The sequence below is a fragment of the Lutra lutra genome, chromosome 8 (genome assembly GCF_902655055.1).
Source record: "Lutra lutra chromosome 8, mLutLut1.2, whole genome shotgun sequence".
NCBI lineage: Eukaryota > Metazoa > Chordata > Mammalia > Carnivora > Mustelidae > Lutra > Lutra lutra.
The window spans coordinates 144,632,740-144,652,265 of record NC_062285.1 but is presented as its reverse complement, the minus strand read 5'-3'; the positions used below and the strand labels follow the sequence as shown (position 1 = coordinate 144,652,265).

The window sequence follows — 19,526 nt, the reverse complement described above, 5'->3', positions numbered from 1 at the left end:
CATGGATTTCTTTAATCCCAGTGACTATACATTTTCTTTCAGTAACAGCTCTTTAGGGATCCTTTTAAAACCTGCTTATTCCTTTTTTTTTTTTTTTTTTTTTTTTTTTTTTTTTTTTTCCGGAGGAGTAGGAAATACGGTCCTTTATGGGCTGTCATAAAGGGCTATCCTTTATGAATTCTGTTACTTCTGTAAACTTCGTATTTAAACACCTCATTTTGTGTCTTACTTATTCTTCTGTAATTTCCGGTTCTTTTGATGCTAATGCCAGTCCCTGAGCTTGGTTCTAAATTTCCCACTTCTCATGGGTGCACAGCTCCATCTCTCAGCTTTGTGGAAGCATCAGAGCCCCAAGGCGTGCCCTCAGGGTCTATATACTGTCCCCAGCCCTCTTGGACGATGGAAGCATCGGCAGCTTCCTCTCACTTTCTTCACTGATTCCTCTATTTCTTGAGACCTGGGAAATTCCTCCTCCTTTGTTTTGAGTTGGCTATCTACTTTTGACTTTTACTTTATTCAGGGTATTTATGGGGAAGAAAAGTATGACCACATCAGCCTGGTCTATCTTGGTGACTCTCCTCCTCCTACAATGCAGACAAGAGCACCTGTGTGGAAGGAGGGTGGCTCAACGTGTGGCCAGGACGAGGTCAAGGATCACTCTATTAGTAAGGTCAGCAATAATGTGGGGGGACAGGTAAGTGTTCTTTCTATGGCTGGGGAAGAACAAAGCCTGAAGCCAGGGTTGAGGGTCAGTCTAGAACCAGGACCAAGGCCTTTCCTGCGGCCAGGATGAGGTCAGAAGCCAGCCTAGGACCAGAGTCGGCATTCTTTCCACAGCTAGAGCCCTAGTCAAGTCTGGGACTAGCACTGGGTTCAAATTACAGGAAGACAGAGCATGTGAGCAGTCCTGCATATCGGGACATGCCTACGATGGTGCTATTAAGGGTCACATGTAACTAGACAGGCCCACAATGAGGCTACTGGGGGTCATTCTGGGATCATGCCCCATCAAAGCCCTGACACACTCTTCTTCACCTCCTGTAGCTCACGAGGGCCTATCCCACCCTCACACTGGTGATGTTCGCATGGCCCCGTCAGGTCAGTGGCTCAATGTAACCCCTGCTTAACTCACAAGTGAACAGGGACTAAGTGGGCAGCAAGAAGCAAAAGGCCACACAGCCGGTGCCAGCAGAGCCCAGAGGGAGCCCAGGTCCCCTGACTCCCGCTCTTCCCACCCCTAGAGGAAATGAAGCGGTCGAGCCCGGCCGGAGGCAGCAGGGGCACATGCATGCAGACCCACTGGAAGGCCAGGTCCTGCTCCCTGACCATCTGTCCCGGTCAGCTCCCGGTCAGTCTCCAGCCCTCCTGCCAGCCACGTGTCATCCCCCTGCCCAGAGCTTCAGCACCCACCCCCTTCCCTCTGTCGCAAGTGTGTCAGTCTGTCCTTCCTCCCCTCTGTCCCTGCCCAGCTCTGGCACCAGCTCACACTGCCTGGCTTCCCGCTGGGGCTGTCTGCCCGCTGTGCTCCCCCGCTGCTCACCCAGTTCCTCGAGCTCGGCCGTCATGGACTTGGAGCGCAGGGTCAGCGTGGTGCTGGGGGCCCTCTTGGGGGGCGGTGGGGCTGCAAAGAAGAGGGAGGCCTTGGCCCTCCTGTCCAGCGGCAGGCAGCGCGGGGTGGCCAGGTGCAGGTGCCACTTGCGCTCCACCGCCTGGATCTCCTCGTACTCCCGGGACGACGAGTCGCACTGTGCCAGGATCTTGTTCAGGCTGCGGCTGGATGCAAACTTCTTCATGGCTCTGGGAGCTTAGGGGGTGCTGAGGGCCCGGCGGGGGCCAGGGGAGCTGGGGCCTCGGGAGCCAGGTGGTCAAGCGCCCCAGCAGGGGTCACGGCGCCGGCCAGCTCCTGCCTGGGTGCCCACCCTGGAGACTCAGAGCACCGAGCAGGGGGGCACGGGAGCCATGAGGTGGGGGCTGGGAGGGGTCTCCCGGCAGGCTGGGCTCCTGCAGCTCCAGGGCTCCCCCCAGGCCCTGGAGGCCACTGCCCCTCGGGGGACCAGGCTGTGGTCAGCCGAACCGGGACCTGGGCTGGGCTGGCCCAAGCTAGCAAAGCCTCCTGGGCCCAGGCTGTGCCGCGACGTCGCGGGGAGAAGACGCTTTTCCTCTTCCCTCAGGTGCCGCCTCCCCCTTCCCTCCGACAATAAGCGGCGGCAGCGTCAACCTCACAGTTGCTATGGCAACCCCGGCCTCCAGGCAGCTGCCGGCAGTGTGGCAGTGTCGGGAAGGAGGGTTCTTCCATGCCAGGGGCTGGGGGGACGCCGGGAAGGAGGGGGTGGGGATCTGAGGAGGGGGCGACCTGGGGTCAGGGGTCAGAGGCTGGGGGGCCAGGGTTGGCAGTCTGACATCGGGGACTGGGAAGGCACCCTGGGCCCTGAACGCTGGACACTTCACCTACGTTTAGGCATCTGACGTCAACAGTCTGGGGCCAGGGGGTGGAGAGGGGAACCAGGGCCTGGGGTCAAAGATCTCAGGTCTGAAGCCCGGCCCCTCACCTCTGCGCCGAGCCCCATCTTCTTCCGGCTTCCTTGTCACAGACACGACCTTCATGACGAGGCGGTTCCCGCCCTGGCGGATCAGGGCCACGACCTGCTTGTGCCCGACCTTCACCACGTTCACCCCGTTTACCTGGGACAGACGGGTGGGTGGTGGGGGCGTTCCCCGTGGGTCCTCCTGGGGACTCGAGGTCAGCACCCCGCCTGGCCCCACAGGTAAGGCCCAGCCTCACCTCGATGAGGAAGTCTCCAGTGCGCAGCCCGGCCCTCCAGGCCACACCCTCCACATCCACCGACTCGAGGTACTGGAGCGCAGGGAAGGCCGGCGTGGGTGTGAACTCCTCGATGGGGGTCTCCGCTGCAGGGGGAGGCAGTTAGGAAGGTGCCTCACTGGCACGGTCCCGGCGGAAGCAGCTGGCACGCGGCAGCCTCCCACAAGGGGTTCAACACGCTGAGCCAGAGACGACTGAGGCAGGGTGCCGGGGAGCTGCCCAGGGTGGAGACCCACCCTCAGCCCCACCAGAGAGGACTCCCGGTCCAACAGACATGCTCCAGCAGAGATCTCGGAAATCAAGAGGGCGAAGAGGAGACACCACTGCCTTGGACTGGGACGTTCCAAACCAAGGACAGTCAGAGCACGGGAGCAAGGCAGGGTGGGGCCAGAGGGTCAGGGGCAAGACAGGGGGATAGGGGCCAAAGGAGCAGGGAGAGAGAGTGGGGGAGGCAGGGGCAAAGGATGGGGCAGGGGTGAGGGATAGCAGCGAAGCTGTGGGGTAGTGAGGAGGCAGGAAGGAGAGCAGCGAGGAGAAACAGAGGTAAGAGACACCTCGAGCAGGGTGCCACCCCTGCCGGCCTGACACCCCAGCCCCACACGCTCGCTCGCAGTGCCGCCCACCCCCCATTACCTTTCGCTCCCCGGAGCACAAAACCAAAGCCCTCGTGGTCCCGTTTCTGAAGGACAGCCACCTTGTCGTCAATGACATAATCACTGGTGGAGGAAAGCAGGGAGGGGTGAGGAGAGCCCCGCCAGAGAGCACAGCTAGCAAGGGGACCCCAGATGTGCCCCAGACAGGACCCGACAGGCACAGCCCACCCCGGGAAGGTGTCCCCGGACAGACGCAGGAAGGCAGAAGGCAAAGGTGGGCTGGGGATCACCTCCCCTCCTCTGCCCTCTTTACCCCCAGGCCTCCTCGACCAGCTTTCGTCCTCCCTCCGTATTTGACGTCCTACCCGCATGCACACCTACCCTTGCCCACCCACCCCGCCCCCTCCACCTGTACCTGTGAGAAGTGAGGCTGTCATAGGAGCCCACTGTGTAGTGACGGAAAAGGCGCTTGGTCCGGTCCTCCCGGGTTTCTGAGGGAAGTGTCAGCAGATGGAGGGCCACGTCCTCCAGCTGACCTGCACTGCCCCTCAACCGTGCTGGTCACCAGCCCCTGCCCACACACACACACCCCCCTGTGGAAGTGGGGGGCCCCATGGCCCTAAGGTGAGAAGGCTGAGGGGACCATGTTGGAAACCCTGGCCTTGGGGGGTCAGGGTCCATAAAGGGGAGAAGCTTCAGCTCATTTCTCTCCTGAGGGGCTGCACACAGCAGACGGGGCAAGGCCAGGGCCGCCTTCGGAAAAAGTTGGCAAGCCCTGAGGCTGAGAGCAAAGAAGGCGTGTCCCTGTGTAGGCATACGTGTGTGACCTGGAGTCACGTGTAAGTGCTGTGTTCCTACAGGCGTGTCGCGCTGTAGGCGACACACGCTGGCAGGACGGGTCGCCGGGTCCTCACTGAAAGCCTCACAAGAGCCCCCAGACACTCAGCCTCCCAGGGTCCCTCCCTCCAGAGCCTGCTTCTGAGTGGGCAGGAGGTCCCTGTGGGGCTGGGGCCCCTTCCTGATGTCACCGCACCCCACAGAGCCTTGTCACCACCTGTACTCTCGACCCCAAAGTCCATCGCAGCCGTCCCAGGGCTGGCCAGCTGTCCCCCTGCTGCCCCACCATGGCCTCACCGATCTCCTGCACGCCCGCAGGTTCCAGCCCACACCTGCAGCCACTCCGCTGCTCCGGGCTTTCTCGTCCAGCTTCCTGGAAGTAAGACCCTCCTGCACCTCACCCCCACTCCTGCCCCCGCCCAGCTTCCAGCTCTCCAGGACCCCCAAGAACCCCAAGACAGCTCCGCCACACCTCGCATCTCAGCCACAGCTCCTCTGTCATGCCCTATCATCCAGCATTTCTCGAGATTCATTCATTCATTCAACAAGTATTTAGGGAGCACCTACTGTGTACCAAACACTATTCGTCTTGGACTCTGAGGAAACAGCACAGAGCAGGACAAAGCCCCCCGCCCCGGAGTTTACCGTCTACTTGAAGAAAGAGAACAGAAAGACAGGAAACGGTATGTGTGGGACAGGTCAAATGATGGCTGATGTCAGGAGAGAAGCAAGCGGGACAGGGCACAGAGAAAGTTTGCAGTCCCAGGGTGGTCACGTGAAGGCTCATCAGGAAGGGACAGCTGAGGAGAGGCCCAGAACATCAGGGAGCAGTCCGAGGGCTCTGGGTGAAGGGCCTCCTGGCAGCAGGGGCCCACAGGGCAAAGCCCACCTGGCAGGACTGGCTTGGGGTGCTCAAGGGACAGCAAGCAGCTCGTACAGCTGGGGCAGAGGGAGGGAGGGAGAGGAAACTAGATCAGAAACAGAAGCCACGACTGACTGTGAGTTCCTCCTGGGTAAGGACCACATCTCGTGCATTTCTACGATCCCAGCACCTCGTACAGTGCCTGGCACATAACAGACCCTCTAAATGCCGACTGGAAGGATAGACGGGTGGGGGACAGAAGGACAGACAGAACAAGATATAGATAGAAAAACATCTGATCAAAGGTAAATGGATGTAGAAGTGGATGGAGGGAAAGAGAACAGGCTGGAAGGGCGGGCATGGATCGAAGGGCAGCAGATGGGCCAACGGACGGGTCGGTGGCTGGGTGGGTGGAGGGGGGGCGGAGACAGCTGGACCGGTAGACAGAGGGATGCACTGATCAGTCCATGGACAGATGGGTGGGTAGACGGATACACGGAGAGAGGCGTGGGCTGGCTGGGTTGGCAGGACAGCAGACGAATGGCAGGAAAGGTGAGTAAGTCAAGGGATAGACGGACGCAGGAGTAGACAGAGCGGTGGCTAGACGGAAAAAAGGAAAGAAGTCCTGTTCACATCAGAAGACACAGCTGTTGGCAAAAGTACTGGTCTCGCTTCAGGGTCCTGCCACTAACATGATTCTCGGTAAGTCGACAGACCCCTTGGAGCCTCTCCTTGTCGGAAAATTCTACTTGGAGGGTCCTCTAGGTTCCGATGGCCTTTATCACCCGAACCCTCCCAGCAGCTCATCTGCTCCCTTCTCTCCTCTTCCCACACAGTGCCTGTCATGCACCTGCACCCACCATCCTGCCGCTCCCAAGGCCAGAGCAGGCCAGGCCTCATCATTGCTGGGGGGGTGGGGGGAACGCATCCGACCCCTTGTTGCCTCTGTCACACCCTTCTCCAAACTAACCCCACTTCTAAATGATCACAGCGCCTGCCGAAGGACCCCTCAAACCACAGTTCATTAGCCTCCAGGTTTTAGATTTTGTCAAATTGTATTTATTACATAACACAAATTCATTTTCCAGTTTTATTAATCAGACACATAGAAGCCAGCTGAAGTGAAAACACACAGCATGACCCCCCAAGTACAGCAAAGAGAGGGAGAGAGGAAAGGAGGGGGAGGAGGGAAGGAGGAAGGGGCAAGGGGAGGGGGGGACCTGGCCAGAGCCTTCCAGGTATCCTAAATACCCTTCTGTGCACACAGGACTTTCCTCACTTCTCAGCGTTCTGCCTGCAGCTGCCCCTTTCACCCGTCCTGCTCCAGCCAGGGCCCTGGGAGGGGCAGTGTCTGATGACCCTGGGCATCAGCCGGCCCGTGTATGCTGGCACAGTGTCCCCTTCTTGGCCTCTAAGTCCATCTCTGTCCCCACTCCAGTCTCAGAGGCAGATCTTTCTCTGGATCTGGGCCTGTTGGAAGCGGGTTCCCATTCCTGGGCTGCCCTCTGGCTCTGGCAGAACTTAGCCCCTGGGTCCCAGATTAGACACGATACGCCCAGAGCAGCTGGCGGCTAGGACTTGGGCTGAGGACAGCGATTACTCCTACCCCTTGCCAGCAGGCAGCCCTGAGGGCCGCTTGCCCCCTCCCCACCCAGGAAAGGGCTCCGTGGGCCAGGTACCATCTGATGCTCTTTCAGCTGACACACAACAGATCCACCCTGGTCTAGCAGCTCCCTCTCCAGAGGACCCCTCGCACTCTCCCATCCCCAGAGCCCCAGCCCCCCCGCCCCAGCCCTCTCCACCTCCTCACTCTGTCTGGCCTGGGCCTTTGCCCCAACCCTAAATGGCCTGCACCATCAAGACAGCGCACCCCAGTCTCCTACAGCCCTGCCACAAGCTGCAAAGGTCTTCCACCTGGGCCCACGGCCCCCTGACCAGCCTCATGCCCCCACCCCAGCCCTGCCACTGCTCCATGCACACCTGAGCTTCACCCACTCAGAGCCCCTGAGGCACAGCAGCTCCAGCACAGACCCTACAGGCCCTGCCCACAGCACACACCAGACTCTGCCTTCCTAGAGAGGAACTAGGAACTGCACACCTCCCAGACCTGTGCGACAAGTCAGAGAATTCTCTTATGTAAAAGTGCTAAACATACACCGGACATCCTGATGCGGCTAGGAGTATGCCAGATCCCAGCACGCCAGATCCCAGCACACCAGATCCCAGCTAGATCCCAGCACGCCAGATCCCAGGTAGATCCCATCATGCCAGATCCCAGCACATGCAGATCTGGAACACCAGGCCGTGCCCCAGCGGACAGGCTCTGCCCCGGCCCCAGCAGCTGACCACCTAGCGGCCTTCTAGCGGTCCTGCAAGGCTGCTCTCCGATTCCTCCCGGCCAACCCCAGGGGGCTTCCGTGTGCTCCCCCCACCCCGCGGGTACAGGAACACTCCAACATACCAGCTGTCACTGCTGTGCACACCTGCCCCTCTCTAGGCAGACAGCTGGCCTCCGTGACCCCGCTCCTAACACAAGGCCCAGTGTACATCGAACACATTATCGAGATTTGCTGCTCTCAAATCCAACTCAGCTTCTGGAGCCACACAGTTCTCACACGAGAGACCTTACAGCCCTCCCTCGGGGCAGCACAGGGCCCAGTCCCGAGTCAACGAATCCAGAGGCCCCTTCTTCCCCACCTCCCTCCATGAAGTTGGTACCAGGACCCAGACCTATGAAATCATTCCGCACCTGGACACACTGCCTACCTACCCTCCAGAGGCAGAAAACGGGGTGGGTGTCCCTTCCGTGCTCCCCGCCACCAGGAGAGCCATCAGGGCAAGACAGGGAAAGGTCAAGTAAGGAGGAGGGGCACCTGCTCGGGAGGTCAGCAGCCACTCCTGCTTCGCCGGGCCATGGCCACACTCCACATAGAGCAGAGGTCCAGGATACACAGGGCTTGGCTCCTCTTGGGAAACCCTCAACCAACAGCCCTGGGCCCAAGCCCTCCCTGTGCAGAGGGAGGGACGTGGGCACCCTCGGTCTAGACACGCCACGGCTAACTACCACTGGTCACCACTCAGGAGGGGGCTCCCTGTGTGACACCAGACCTCCAAGACAGAAATAACACTCATGGGTCTGGGGCCCTCCTAGAAGCCCTGAGTACTCACTGCAGACACACGGCCAGACCTGGCCTGGGAGCTCCAAAAAGGGCAGCCACTACTCACTACTGGTAGGACCACCTCGGATCCCAACACCCAGAAGGCTCCTTTCTGGAGGCCCAGGCAGTCGGCAAGGTCTGACTACAGCTGCTCCCCAGCCTTAGAAACTGCAGCTTTGCCCTTACATCTTCCCTCCAGGAGAAGGCTGCAGCCATGCCCCACCTGCTGCCCTCAGACCATCCTGGCCCCAAGGCACCCACAACATCCCCTCTGGGCCCCACTGGCCTCATTTCCTCTTGGTTGGCCCAGGCCTCCCTGCACTGCCCACTTGGACAATCTGTCCACTTTGGAATGACGCCTCTTTTTTCATCCTGACCTCTTTACTTGTCTGCCAGCCACACAGGCATCTCGCACTCCAAACACCCAGGATTTCTGTGAGGCCCATGCTGGGGGGTGGGGTGTGGATTATGGTCACAGGGAGTCACGTGTGGGGTCACAGAGAGAGGCACCATGATACTGTGTGTCCCGTGAGCGGGTCCCATGTGTCTCTATGGCTGTGAAACACCCACGTGCACCCACAAGTACGCACGCGGTGTGCACGCTGTGTCTGTCATGTACATGAGTTTGTGTCTACTTTCAACGTGTCTTTGAGTTTACTCTAGGCTTTCCTCTGTGAATATCCATGTATTTAGCTCTGAGCAAGACCAAAGGGGAGCAAAGGGCAGGGCCCCTCGGAGCTGCTCAGGGGCGTGGGGTTACTCACCGTGCCGCGTGTCATACTGTCTCATCTGGACCTCCTCCACGCAGTCGGCCGGGAACCAGCCCGTGCGGCCTTTCACGGTCCCCTCCCAGAAACCGCCCTCCCCAATGCTGAGCACTGGAGGGACAGAAGCCAGACAGCTGTCAGGGCACTGCAGGACACCCAGGGATCACCCCACCCACCACCGCAGGCTCAGGGTCTGCCCACCGCCCCCCTCCTTCACTCCTTCTCATCCCTTCCCTTCCTTCAGTTTCCTGGCTTTTTCCCTGGGAAGATTTTGGGATCCACACAGATGACAGAAATGAACAGATGGACACAGCACCAGAGAGGCATGTGGAGGACAGAGAGACACACAGATGGACACACTCGAGGGGGGACATCAGGAAGAGGCAGGGGCCACAAGCCTGCTCCTGTCCTCCCAGTTGACCCCTCTCCTCCCACCTCTTGAACCAACCCCATCCTTGCTCTGTTGCCCACCCCAGGGGTCACTGCCAAAAGCTCAGGGTCATTGTGCTGTGGCCAAGAGGTTAGGCCACACAACAGCCCAAAGGACGGCTGACCTCACAGCTGTCTCCTTCTCAGGATCCCATGGACGTAGGGCACCCATGAGGATAGGACCCCAAAAATGACAGAGGCCCCATAATGAGAGGAGCTTGTCATGGCACAGGAACGCCCCAGAACACAGAAAGCGTCAGTGACAGAAACCTTCATAACACACAGACGCTCACATAATTGTCACAGATAGCCCCCACGTTGGGACAAGGTCCCCACATATCACCAGGGTTTCCAATGAATAAGTCTCAGAAGTGACACGGGAATCCCATAATTGGAGGAAGGTCCCTGATGGGATAGGGTCCTTCAAATCCACAGAACCCCAATGACACCAACCGCCATGGTGACACAAAAACACCATGATGAGAAGAACCTCTATGGTGACAACAGGGAACCCACAGTGGCAGAGGACCGAGAGGGACCCACACGACACGACCCCCGTAAAGACAGACACCCCTCCCTGACACAGAGCCCTTCACCGTGACACAAGGAATCCCCCAGGAGCAGATGCATCCCATAATGACCACAGAGGCTCAGAGTTCCAGAGATGCCCCCAACGACAGAGACCCCGAAAATGGCCTTGGCCCTTCCACGATCGCGGAGGACCCCAATCGTGTTCCCTGGAGGGGTGCCCCCCGCCGCGCGCCCGCGACCCCGCCCCCCGTGCCCCCCTCACCCTTCACGGCCTCGCCGCGGTGCAGCGGGATCTCGCCCTCGCCCTGCGGGCTGTGCGCCTTCACGGCGATGAACTTGCGGCCGGGGACGGCGCTGTAAAGTTTCCGCTTCGGGCCCCGGGGCGGTGGCGCTGGGGGCGCGGGGGGCGCCGGGCCGGGGCCGGGCGCGGGGCCGGGGCCGCCGGGGCCGCCCGGCCCGCTCGGGCTGTAGACGAACACGTAGGTGACGGACGCGATGCCGGGGGGCAGCGGGCACGCGAAGCCGGCGCCCGGGGCCTCCATGGCGCGCGGCCCGGCCCCGCCGCCGGCCTCACCGCAGCCGCCGCCGCAGCGCCCGCCGCCCGCCGCCCGCCGCCGCCGCCCGCCCGCCCGCCGGGGGCCCGGCCCGGGGCCGCTCCATGGGCCGCGCCGCCGCGCCCGGCCCGTTCCCTCCAGCGCACAAGCCGCGCCCGCTCAGGGCTCCGGGGCCGCGGGGCTGCGCTCCCGGGCGCGCCGGGCTCGCTCCATGCCGCGGCCGCTCCTCGCGCCCCGCCTCCTCGGCGGCCCGGCTCCTCCCTCTGCGGGCGGCGGCGGCGGCCGGCCCTCCTCCCTCTCCGCCAGCGGCCACCTCACCGCGGCCCCACGGCGGGAGAGGCCACCGGCGAGGGGCGCCGCAGCGCACGGAGGACGGAGGAGAGGTCGGACTGCGGGGCGCGCGGAACGCGGTCGGCAGAGCCCGGCGGCGGCGGGGGAAGGTGGGGGGGGGGCGGCTCCGCGGCCGGGAGGGGCTCCCCCAGCGGTCCGCCCCCACGTCCCCGCTCAGGCCTCGGCCTTCTAGCCACCTGGCCGCTGCCACGGGCTGGGCGCCCAACTCCTCCTCCAGACCTGGGTCTTCTCCTCCTCGACACCTGTCCCTGATGCCCCTGCTGACCACTCCGCGCTGACCACCTTCCCTGGCCGGCTTCCCGGACCTGGGCACCGAGGCTGAGGCGCGAAGTCCTCCACCTTCGCGCTGCTCGGAAGCCTGCACTGGCTCCCCAGTACCTGGGCAGTCCAGGTCCACATCCTCGGGCAACAGCCGGACTCTCTGGGAGGTGAGAACTAGCTACTCTCCAGGCACAAGGTCGGGCATCTTCCTTCTCCTCCTCCGGGCTATTCGTGATGCCGTCCCCGACACTCCCACTACTCTAACCCTACTCATCCGTCCAGTTCAGCCATGCCTCTCAGCTACAACCCCATTTTTCTCTGCCCTGCTCTGTGATGCTGGGGGCACTCCGCCACACTCTGCGGGGCGCTGGGGGCTCCGTGCCAGGCTCTGCCGACAGGGGGCGCTGGGTGGAGAGAGACTCGGCCTCCCTCCAACATTGCCCAACCCCCACCGCCACCCCCCCAGCTCAAATGCCACCCTCTCTCCTTTAACCAAAGGGGATCTCCTTCCCTGAGGTCTTCTCCCTCCACGGTGCACCGATCTTCCTCAGTCCCCTCCTGGCCACTCACCAGGAACTCCCCTTACCTGAATCACTGCCCATCTAACTGCTTCTTAGTCCTGGGCCCCAGCTGTCAGTGTCCTTCTGAGACCTTTAGGACCCCCTGCTATTAGCTCCTCCCATATCTGGCACTCTAGGCACCCACTAAATGTTTGTAGAAAAACAGTAATAACCCTGCCGTCCCACACAGAGCAGGTCTTAGTTCTACGTTTGCCGAGAGGATGAATGAACATACAACAAATACATGAAGGGCATCTACAGGTTTCTGTTTCTGCAAAACTGAAACATCCCAAAGTTTGTTCTTTTAGCCACTGGGCTGTCCTACCCTTAATAAATCCATGGGACATGCAAAAGCTTCAAGGGAGAACTGAGGTGATTTGGAGCAGGACAGACAGCATTGGAGTCTGGGCAGAGACACGGAGAGAGAGGAGACATCACAGATTATAGCTGCACAAGCAGGGACAAAGGCAAAGGGAGAAATTGCTTTCATAAGTTCCTGCTGCACCCAAGCTCTCTGCTGAATACTCAGGCTTAGAAAATTGGGGAACCAGGTCTGCCTGGGGCCCACTTATGCCGCTTCCTAGCTCTATGACTCCAGACACGTCACTTCCCCCATCTGAACATCGGGACCCTCACCCGTAGAACAGTGCTAAGAAAGCACAGCCTCACGCATGGCCAAAGTGAAGGGAAACGACCCACGGATGCTGCTCGCCCAGCTGTCGTCGTGAAAACAAAATGCTGTTCGTGTAACTCATCCAACAATGTCTCCTGGGCACCTCTGTGTGACTGGCTCTAGGAAAACGGCAGGAAGACAGCTCCTGCCCTCCATGTGCCAGGAGAAGAGATGCCCCAACCAGCAGCAGCTGGACTGTGCAGTGGGCCAGGGGATCCCCGTAGGAACCCCTCACCTGCCCAGGTTCTGGAAGGTTTCCCGAAGGAAACAGCTCTGTGGAATTACTCCTCCCTCACTGATGAGACCCAGGCACAGAGTGGTTAGCCGACCCATCCAAGGCCACGGTCAGCAGACACCAGGTCTGTCTGTACTGGACCCCGACCATCTGTCTGCAGAGCCAGTGCCCACCCGCCTACTCCCCACTGTCCAGCCCACCGAGGCCAGTGGGGCTTCAGCCCAGGTTTCTTCCTCTAAGTTCTGGGGATGGCAAGTCCCTCCCGTGTCCCTCGTTCTCAGGGTCCCAGCACTAACAGTAAGGGGTAAAGAGTAGAAGCAAAGAGTCTTGGGGTTCTACAGGGCTGGAGACGTCGGGGGAAGGACGAAGACTCCCTCCTGGAGACAGGCTGGGAGTCACCTATAAGTTTCAAACCCTCATAGAGATGAAGCTGCAGTCCCTAACCCCTTACCACACACCTCAGCCCTGCCTATCTCAGCCTTTATCCTCCTCCTAGCACTGCAGGAACCTTTGGGAAGCACAGAGCTGGCCAAGCCCTCTCCTTCCACATCTTCCCTGAGTTCCCCCCAGGGCAAACCCAGCTCCAACCAGATTAGCATAGGGGAGCCTGCTCCAGCCCACAGGGCCTCACTCTCTTCCCTCTCCTATCCAGGGAGGCCTGTTTGGGGGGCCTGGGAGTTGTCCACCCCAAGCCTCAGCGCATCACTGCAGGCGTGCCAGGCACCACTAGGTCTCTCCCTGCCTCTACATGCTGGGATGTACAGCTGGGATCTACATGCTGGCTCCTCCTGCTTGGATCCAAACACCCCATCCACCCAGACCCTGCCAGGGCCTCCCAGACCCCTCCTACCTGATCTTGCTCTGGCTGCCCCTGCCTGCTGTGGGGCCACCGATGTCATTCTCTTGGTCACCATCCCGATCTCGGTCTTTCTCCTCTTGCAGCCGCTGGAGCAGCAGCTGGTGGGGGAGGCTCCGCAGCGAGGGTCCTGGCGAAGCTGCTGGTTGCACCTCACCCTTCAGGTTGATGTCACTGGCTGAGCGCTGGAGGGGCCGAGGGGAGGCCAGGCCACTGGGGCCAGCCAGCCGCCGTCGCTTTGCATAACTGGGGGTTTCCCTGAATGGTACTGGGATGGGAGTGGGGGGGTACAGATGAGACTCTGGGCAGCCGGAGAGGGTGACCAACTTACCCTGGTTTGCTTTCCAGATTTGAAAACTAAAATCCTACGTCCCAGGAACTGCCTCAGTCCTGGGCAACCAGGACAGTTGGCCAGCCTATGACTGAAGCTCCCATGGAGGGGGTCACATCCCAAACTGCCTCTAACTCTAGTTTCAGGGGTAGAAGCCCGCTCCTCCGGTCAGCCAAGTGAGGTCTTGGGCATGCTCAGATCTGCTCTTGGAACTGCCCATGTCACAGGCTTTAGCAGAGGCAGAACAGGCCACACATGACAAATCTAACCAGGCTACTGCCACAATGGACCATCAAGAGCTAATGATAATGAGGGAAACCGTAAAAGACATTCTAGACCAGGGTTTGGCAAACTTCTGTAAAGGATCAGATAGCAACTATTTCAGACTTTGCAAGCCATATAGCCTCTGTCCTAAGGACTCAACACTGCCACTACAGCACGAAAGCAGCCACAGGCAATGCGCAAGCAAATGGGTGTGGCTGAGTGCCAGTAAAACTTTATTTAAAAAGCAGATGGTGATTTAAAAAACATGACCCAACTATATGCTATTTACAAAAGAATCACTTTGGATTCAAAGACACAAGTAGGTTTGAAATAAAAGAATAAAGGAAGATATTTCATGTTAATAATAACCAGGAGAGCTAAGTAGCTATATTTATATCAGACGAAACAGACTTAAAGATTAAAAGTGTTACAAGAGACAGAGGACATTGTATATTGATAAAGGTGTCAATTCATCAAATACATTAACAATTATTAACATATATGCACCAAACAACAGAGCATCAAAATATATGAAATAAACATTAACACATTCAGAGAAATAGACAGTTCCATAGTAATATTTAAGACTTCAACGCCCCACTTCCAATAATGGATAGAACATCTAAGGGACAATCAATAAGGACATAGGAGAATTGAACAAATTAGACCTAACAGATATGCGTATAGAACACTACACAAAACAAGAGAAGAATTTATCTATTATTCTCAAGTGCACACGCAACATTTTCCAGGACAGACTACATGTTAGGCCACAAAATAACACTCAATACATTTTAAATGACTGAAATCACATAAAATATCTTCTCCTATTACAAAGGGAAGAAGCTAGAATTCAAGAACCACAACAACAAAACTAAAAAAAATCACAAATACATGACAATTAAACAACACACTCTTAAACAACCAGTGTGTCAAAACACATCACAGAGAAGTTAGAAACACTGAGAAAACAAAAACAAAAACACGCCAAAACTTATGGGATGAAGCAAAAGCATTGCCAAAAAGGAGCTCCATAGCTGTAGACATGTATATCAAAAAAGGGTAAGTCTCAAATCAACACGTTAAGTGCACCTCTTAAGGAACTAGAAACAGAGAAGCAAACCAAACCCAAAGCTAACAGAAGGAAGGAAGGAAGGATAGACAGAGATAAATAAAATAGAGAACAGAATATAGAGAGAATCAATGAAAACAGTTGTTTCTTTGAAAATATTCACCAAACTGACAAACCTGTAGCTAGACTGACTCAGAGCAAAAAGAGAAAAGGGACACAAACAACTAAAATCAGAAGTGAAATTATGGCATTGCTGCCAATCTTACAGAATTAAAAAGGATTAAAGGAGAATACTACAGACGACTGTGTGCCAACAAATTAGATAAGTTAGAGGAGACAAACAAATTTCTAGAAAAATGTAGATTACCAAAACTGACTAAAGAAGAAATAGAAACTCTAAGCAGACTGCAGTAAGAGAAGACACGGCTCAGTGATCGCAAATCTCCCGACAGCGGCAAGTGTGGCGCCAGAGAGCTGCCCTGGCGAGTTCCACCGAACACTTAGAGAAGAACTAGCACCCATCCTTCTCAAATTCTTCCAAAAACTAGAAGAGGAAAGAACACCTCCTGACTCACTCCAGGAGCAATTAAAAAGTAAGCAAAGGACTTGACATTTCTCCAAAGAAAATCTACAAATGGCCAATAAACTCAGGAAAGATGCTTAACATCATTCGCCAGTAGGGAGATGAAAATCAAAACCACAATGAGGTACTACGTCACACTGACTAGAATGGCCGTAATAAAATAACAATAATAACAATAATACCAATGATTACAAGTGTTTGCAAAGATTTGAAGGCTTTGAAATTCTCATACAGGGGCGCCTGGGTGGCTCAGTGGGTTAAGCCGCTGCCTTCGGCTCAGGTCATGATCTCAGGGTCCTGGGATCGAGTCCCGCATCGGGCTCTCTGCTCAGCGGGGAGCCTGCTTCCTCCTCTCTCTGCCTGCCTCTCTGCCTACTTGTGATCTCTGTCCATCAAATAAATAAATAAAATCTTAAAAAAAAAAAAAATTGGCAGTTTCTCAAAAAGTTACCTATAGAATTATCCTATGACCCAGCAATTCCCCTCTTAAGTTTATACCCAAAACAACTGAAAACAGATACCCAAACAAATACATTTCACACATGTTCATAGCAGCAATATTCATAAGAGCCAAAAGGCAGAAACAACCCAACTGTTGAAGAACGTGTGGATAAACAAAACATTACGTGTATAAACAAAGGACTATTATTCAGCTGTAAAGAAAGAATGATGCAGCGATAAACCCTCTGATACAGAGAAGCTTGAAAACAAGCTGCGTGAAAGGAGCCAAACCCCAAGAGTCCCGTCTTGTAGGGCTCTACTCCTGTGTGTAGGTAGGAGGTAAATCTATAGAGACAGAAAGTGCATTAAGGGGTAAGGGGGGGCTAAGGGGGGAGGGGAATGTGGAATAATTACTTCACATATGCAGGGTTTCCTTTTTCCAGGTGATGAAAATTTTTGAAATTCAATAAATGTGGTTGTATGACACTGTGAATGTATTAAATACCACTGAATTATTCAACTTAAACTAATTAATTTTATGTTATGTGGATTTGACTCTATATGAAACATAAATCCTCAATTTTAAAGCTTCAATTAAAAAAAAAAAAAAAGCAGACTGTGGGCTAAATTTGGCCTGTGAGGCCTCATTTGCCAAGCCCTATTCTAGACCCCTGTTAGCAAAGTGTGGCCCACAGAACATCAGCCTCACCTCAGAGCTGAAACTCTCAGGAAATGCAGACTCTCCAGCCCCCCCCACAGCCGCTGAGTCAGAATTTACACTGCACAAGATCCCTAGGTCCAGCGTGAGAAGCACGTCCCTCTGGCACAATGGGACAGCAAGTTGGTGAGAACATGGAAGCGTATGTGGGAGACGGCAGCAGAGAATGTGGGCCCTAATTTGGCCCAAGGCGACAGAGGTGAGGAGCACAGGTAGCAGACCCCAGACCAGGTCTCTGCTTCAGGCCCATCAATCTGAAGAGGGCTGCCAGGAGGTTTCGTGGTGTCCTGTCCCTTGAAGAGTAACCCTAGCCTATCAGACCCTTCACCAGGGCTTCCCTTCCTGAGAAAGAGGAAGGGGGATAGATGGGGAGAGCCTCCCTCCAGCTCTTCTGTGTGCAGGCCCATCCCGGGTCCCCAAGCTAGGGTGAGACATAGCAACTTGTGACTATCACTGAGGGAGCATCCCTAGAGTGAAGGTGTGCAGAGGGAGTAGGGGTGACAAGGACGGGTCCAAAGATAGCCTCTGCCCTAAGCCCCCCTTTATAAAAATGGACAAATAATAATCACTCCTTGCAGGATTGTTGAGAGAGTAAACGAAAATAACAAGGCTCCTAGTAAACACTCAGGGACATCTGGCTATGTCATCATCTGGCTACTTCATCTGAGTGTATGCATGACCCCTGAGCAGGCTGGGGTACACAGCAGGCAAAGACAATGCCACACAGGGGCTACCTGCACTGGACACCTGCTCTGTATGCCTGCTCAGCAGCGACACGCCAACTCTGGCCTGGAGAGCACACGCCAGGCCAGCCAGCCAGTGAGTCATAATAATGGGGACCCTAGAAGCTCTAGTATCTCTGCCCACGGTCAGGAAAATGAGGGGTAGCTAGAGCCTTGGTCTCTCTGGGCCAGGACCAGATACCCTCCTCCCTCTAATCAGTTGGACCAAGGAGTCCAGATGCATAGACTCAAATCCCACATGAGGTCAGGGGATGGAATGGCATACAAATAACCATAAAAAAACATATTTTACTTAAGAGAAACTGAGGCAAAGAGGTCCTAAGCAGCTTTCCCAGGGTCAAACAACCACAAGACGAGAGGATCCTACATGTGTACAAACCAGGATTCTCTCAGGCTGACAACCAGACCCTAACTGAGCCCTCACTCTGTCTCTCGTCCCCATCTCAAGCCTCAAACCTTATCCTCGTTCTCTCCCAACCAGAACCTGGACCCAAATTCTGTGCCATGTCATTAGCTCAGTCGTTTCCTCAACATGGATCTGCAGATACTCACAGAACTGCCACTGCCGTGGAGGGACTGCCCCACCCCAACTGTAGAGACTCGACCCATGATCGTGTCCCCTGGCCATCCTGGGACATGAGAGATGCAGAACCAAGCCTCACTGGAGGAGGTCTGTTCAGGGGAGACACTACAGCAGAAGAGTCCTTAAACAGGAACTTGACCTTAACCTTAACCCCACTTTAAAATTCAACCTAGCCCTGCCATAACCTCACAACAAAACCAAGACCGGCCCTAGCCCTTTGCTGTCTACTGTCACTTGTTTGTTTTGCTTTGTTTTGTTTTTTTAATGGGGACACTGCAACCATGGCAGAAAGGGGAGCCTGGGAGTCTGTGTTCCAGAGAGAACCATGGGCAGAACAACCTGGTCCACGCAGGACAGAGGGAGCTAAGAAGGGAGCCCCTCTGTGGCAATTAGCTGCAGGGGTCACCTTTCCAAGAGGAGAGACCTACCCTCTCCCACAGCCCCACCCACTGCACATGGGAGACAGAAGGCAGGATTCCAAGAACAGGTCCCAGAGCAGCCCGGCACCCACCGTTGACGTGGGAGTTGGGGGGGGGGGACCTCCTTGAGGCTCCCGTACGATGGCTGTACCCATCCTCCTGCCCTGCCCTGCCCTAGAGTCAAGACCGAGTGGCATCTCCTGGTTTTCCTTCTGGGACCATGAGTCAGACATATCCTGGGCTCCCCCAGTGTACTCATTCAGAGCTCAGGGCCCTGAAGATAGCTCTTCCCTTTTCCATTTGCATCCTGACCACTGTGCTTTGTTTTCTTACGTGATCCTGTCCTACTGAAGCATGCTCTGGGCCATCTAAACCAGCTCTTGCTCCAAGCAAGAGTGACACACTGAGGGTCAATGGCTGAGACCTACTGCCCCATGTTCCCTGCTGACCCTTCATATGACCTAACAGGAAATGAAGCTAGACCCTAACTTCAACCCTACTCTCAATCTAAGTCGATCCCTAAACTCAACAATGGCCCAACCCAGAGCCCTAACCGAACGGTGCCCTTAACCCTTTCTCACACCCTTTGTCCACTCACACAGGCCCTGCTCTCGGTAGATTCCCCAGACCTTCAGGGGCTATTAATGGACCTTTGACCAAAGCACAGCTGCAAGGAAGAGGCTCAGGGTATGGGGGCTCCCTTGTACCATCCCCACTGACCCCTGTACCTGTCGGGGCCCTGACAACTCCCACAAATCCACATCAGACAGGGACCTGGGTTGGGGAGCACTCACCAACATCCGAGTCTTTATGGGTCTTGATGACCTCTGCGAGCTCAAAGTTCCCTGCGATGATGGCCACCTGAGGAGGGAGGGTGAGAGAGG

The 19,526-nt window shown here is 56.4% G+C and overlaps 1 protein-coding gene across 4 annotated transcripts in view; it reads right to left on the bottom strand.

Annotated features, from left to right (window-relative positions):
* The window catches only part of SHANK3 (SH3 and multiple ankyrin repeat domains 3), a 71,894-nt gene that overhangs the window by 24,090 nt on the left and 28,278 nt on the right, over positions 1–19,526 (bottom strand). For all 4 annotated transcript variants that reach the window (XM_047739724.1, XM_047739723.1, XM_047739726.1 and 1 more), the window contains 9 exons: positions 19,437–19,503; positions 13,483–13,756; positions 10,261–10,463; positions 9,036–9,149; positions 3,830–3,905; positions 3,455–3,537; positions 2,783–2,907; positions 2,550–2,682; positions 1,541–1,621 (listed from right to left, as the gene is read on the bottom strand). In XM_047739724.1, the coding sequence (XP_047595680.1) occupies positions 1,541–1,621; positions 2,550–2,682; positions 2,783–2,907; positions 3,455–3,537; positions 3,830–3,905; positions 9,036–9,149; positions 10,261–10,463; positions 13,483–13,756; positions 19,437–19,503 (1,156 nt within the window). The remainder of the gene's footprint in view (positions 1–1,540; positions 1,622–2,549; positions 2,683–2,782; positions 2,908–3,454; positions 3,538–3,829; positions 3,906–9,035; positions 9,150–10,260; positions 10,464–13,482; positions 13,757–19,436; positions 19,504–19,526) is intronic.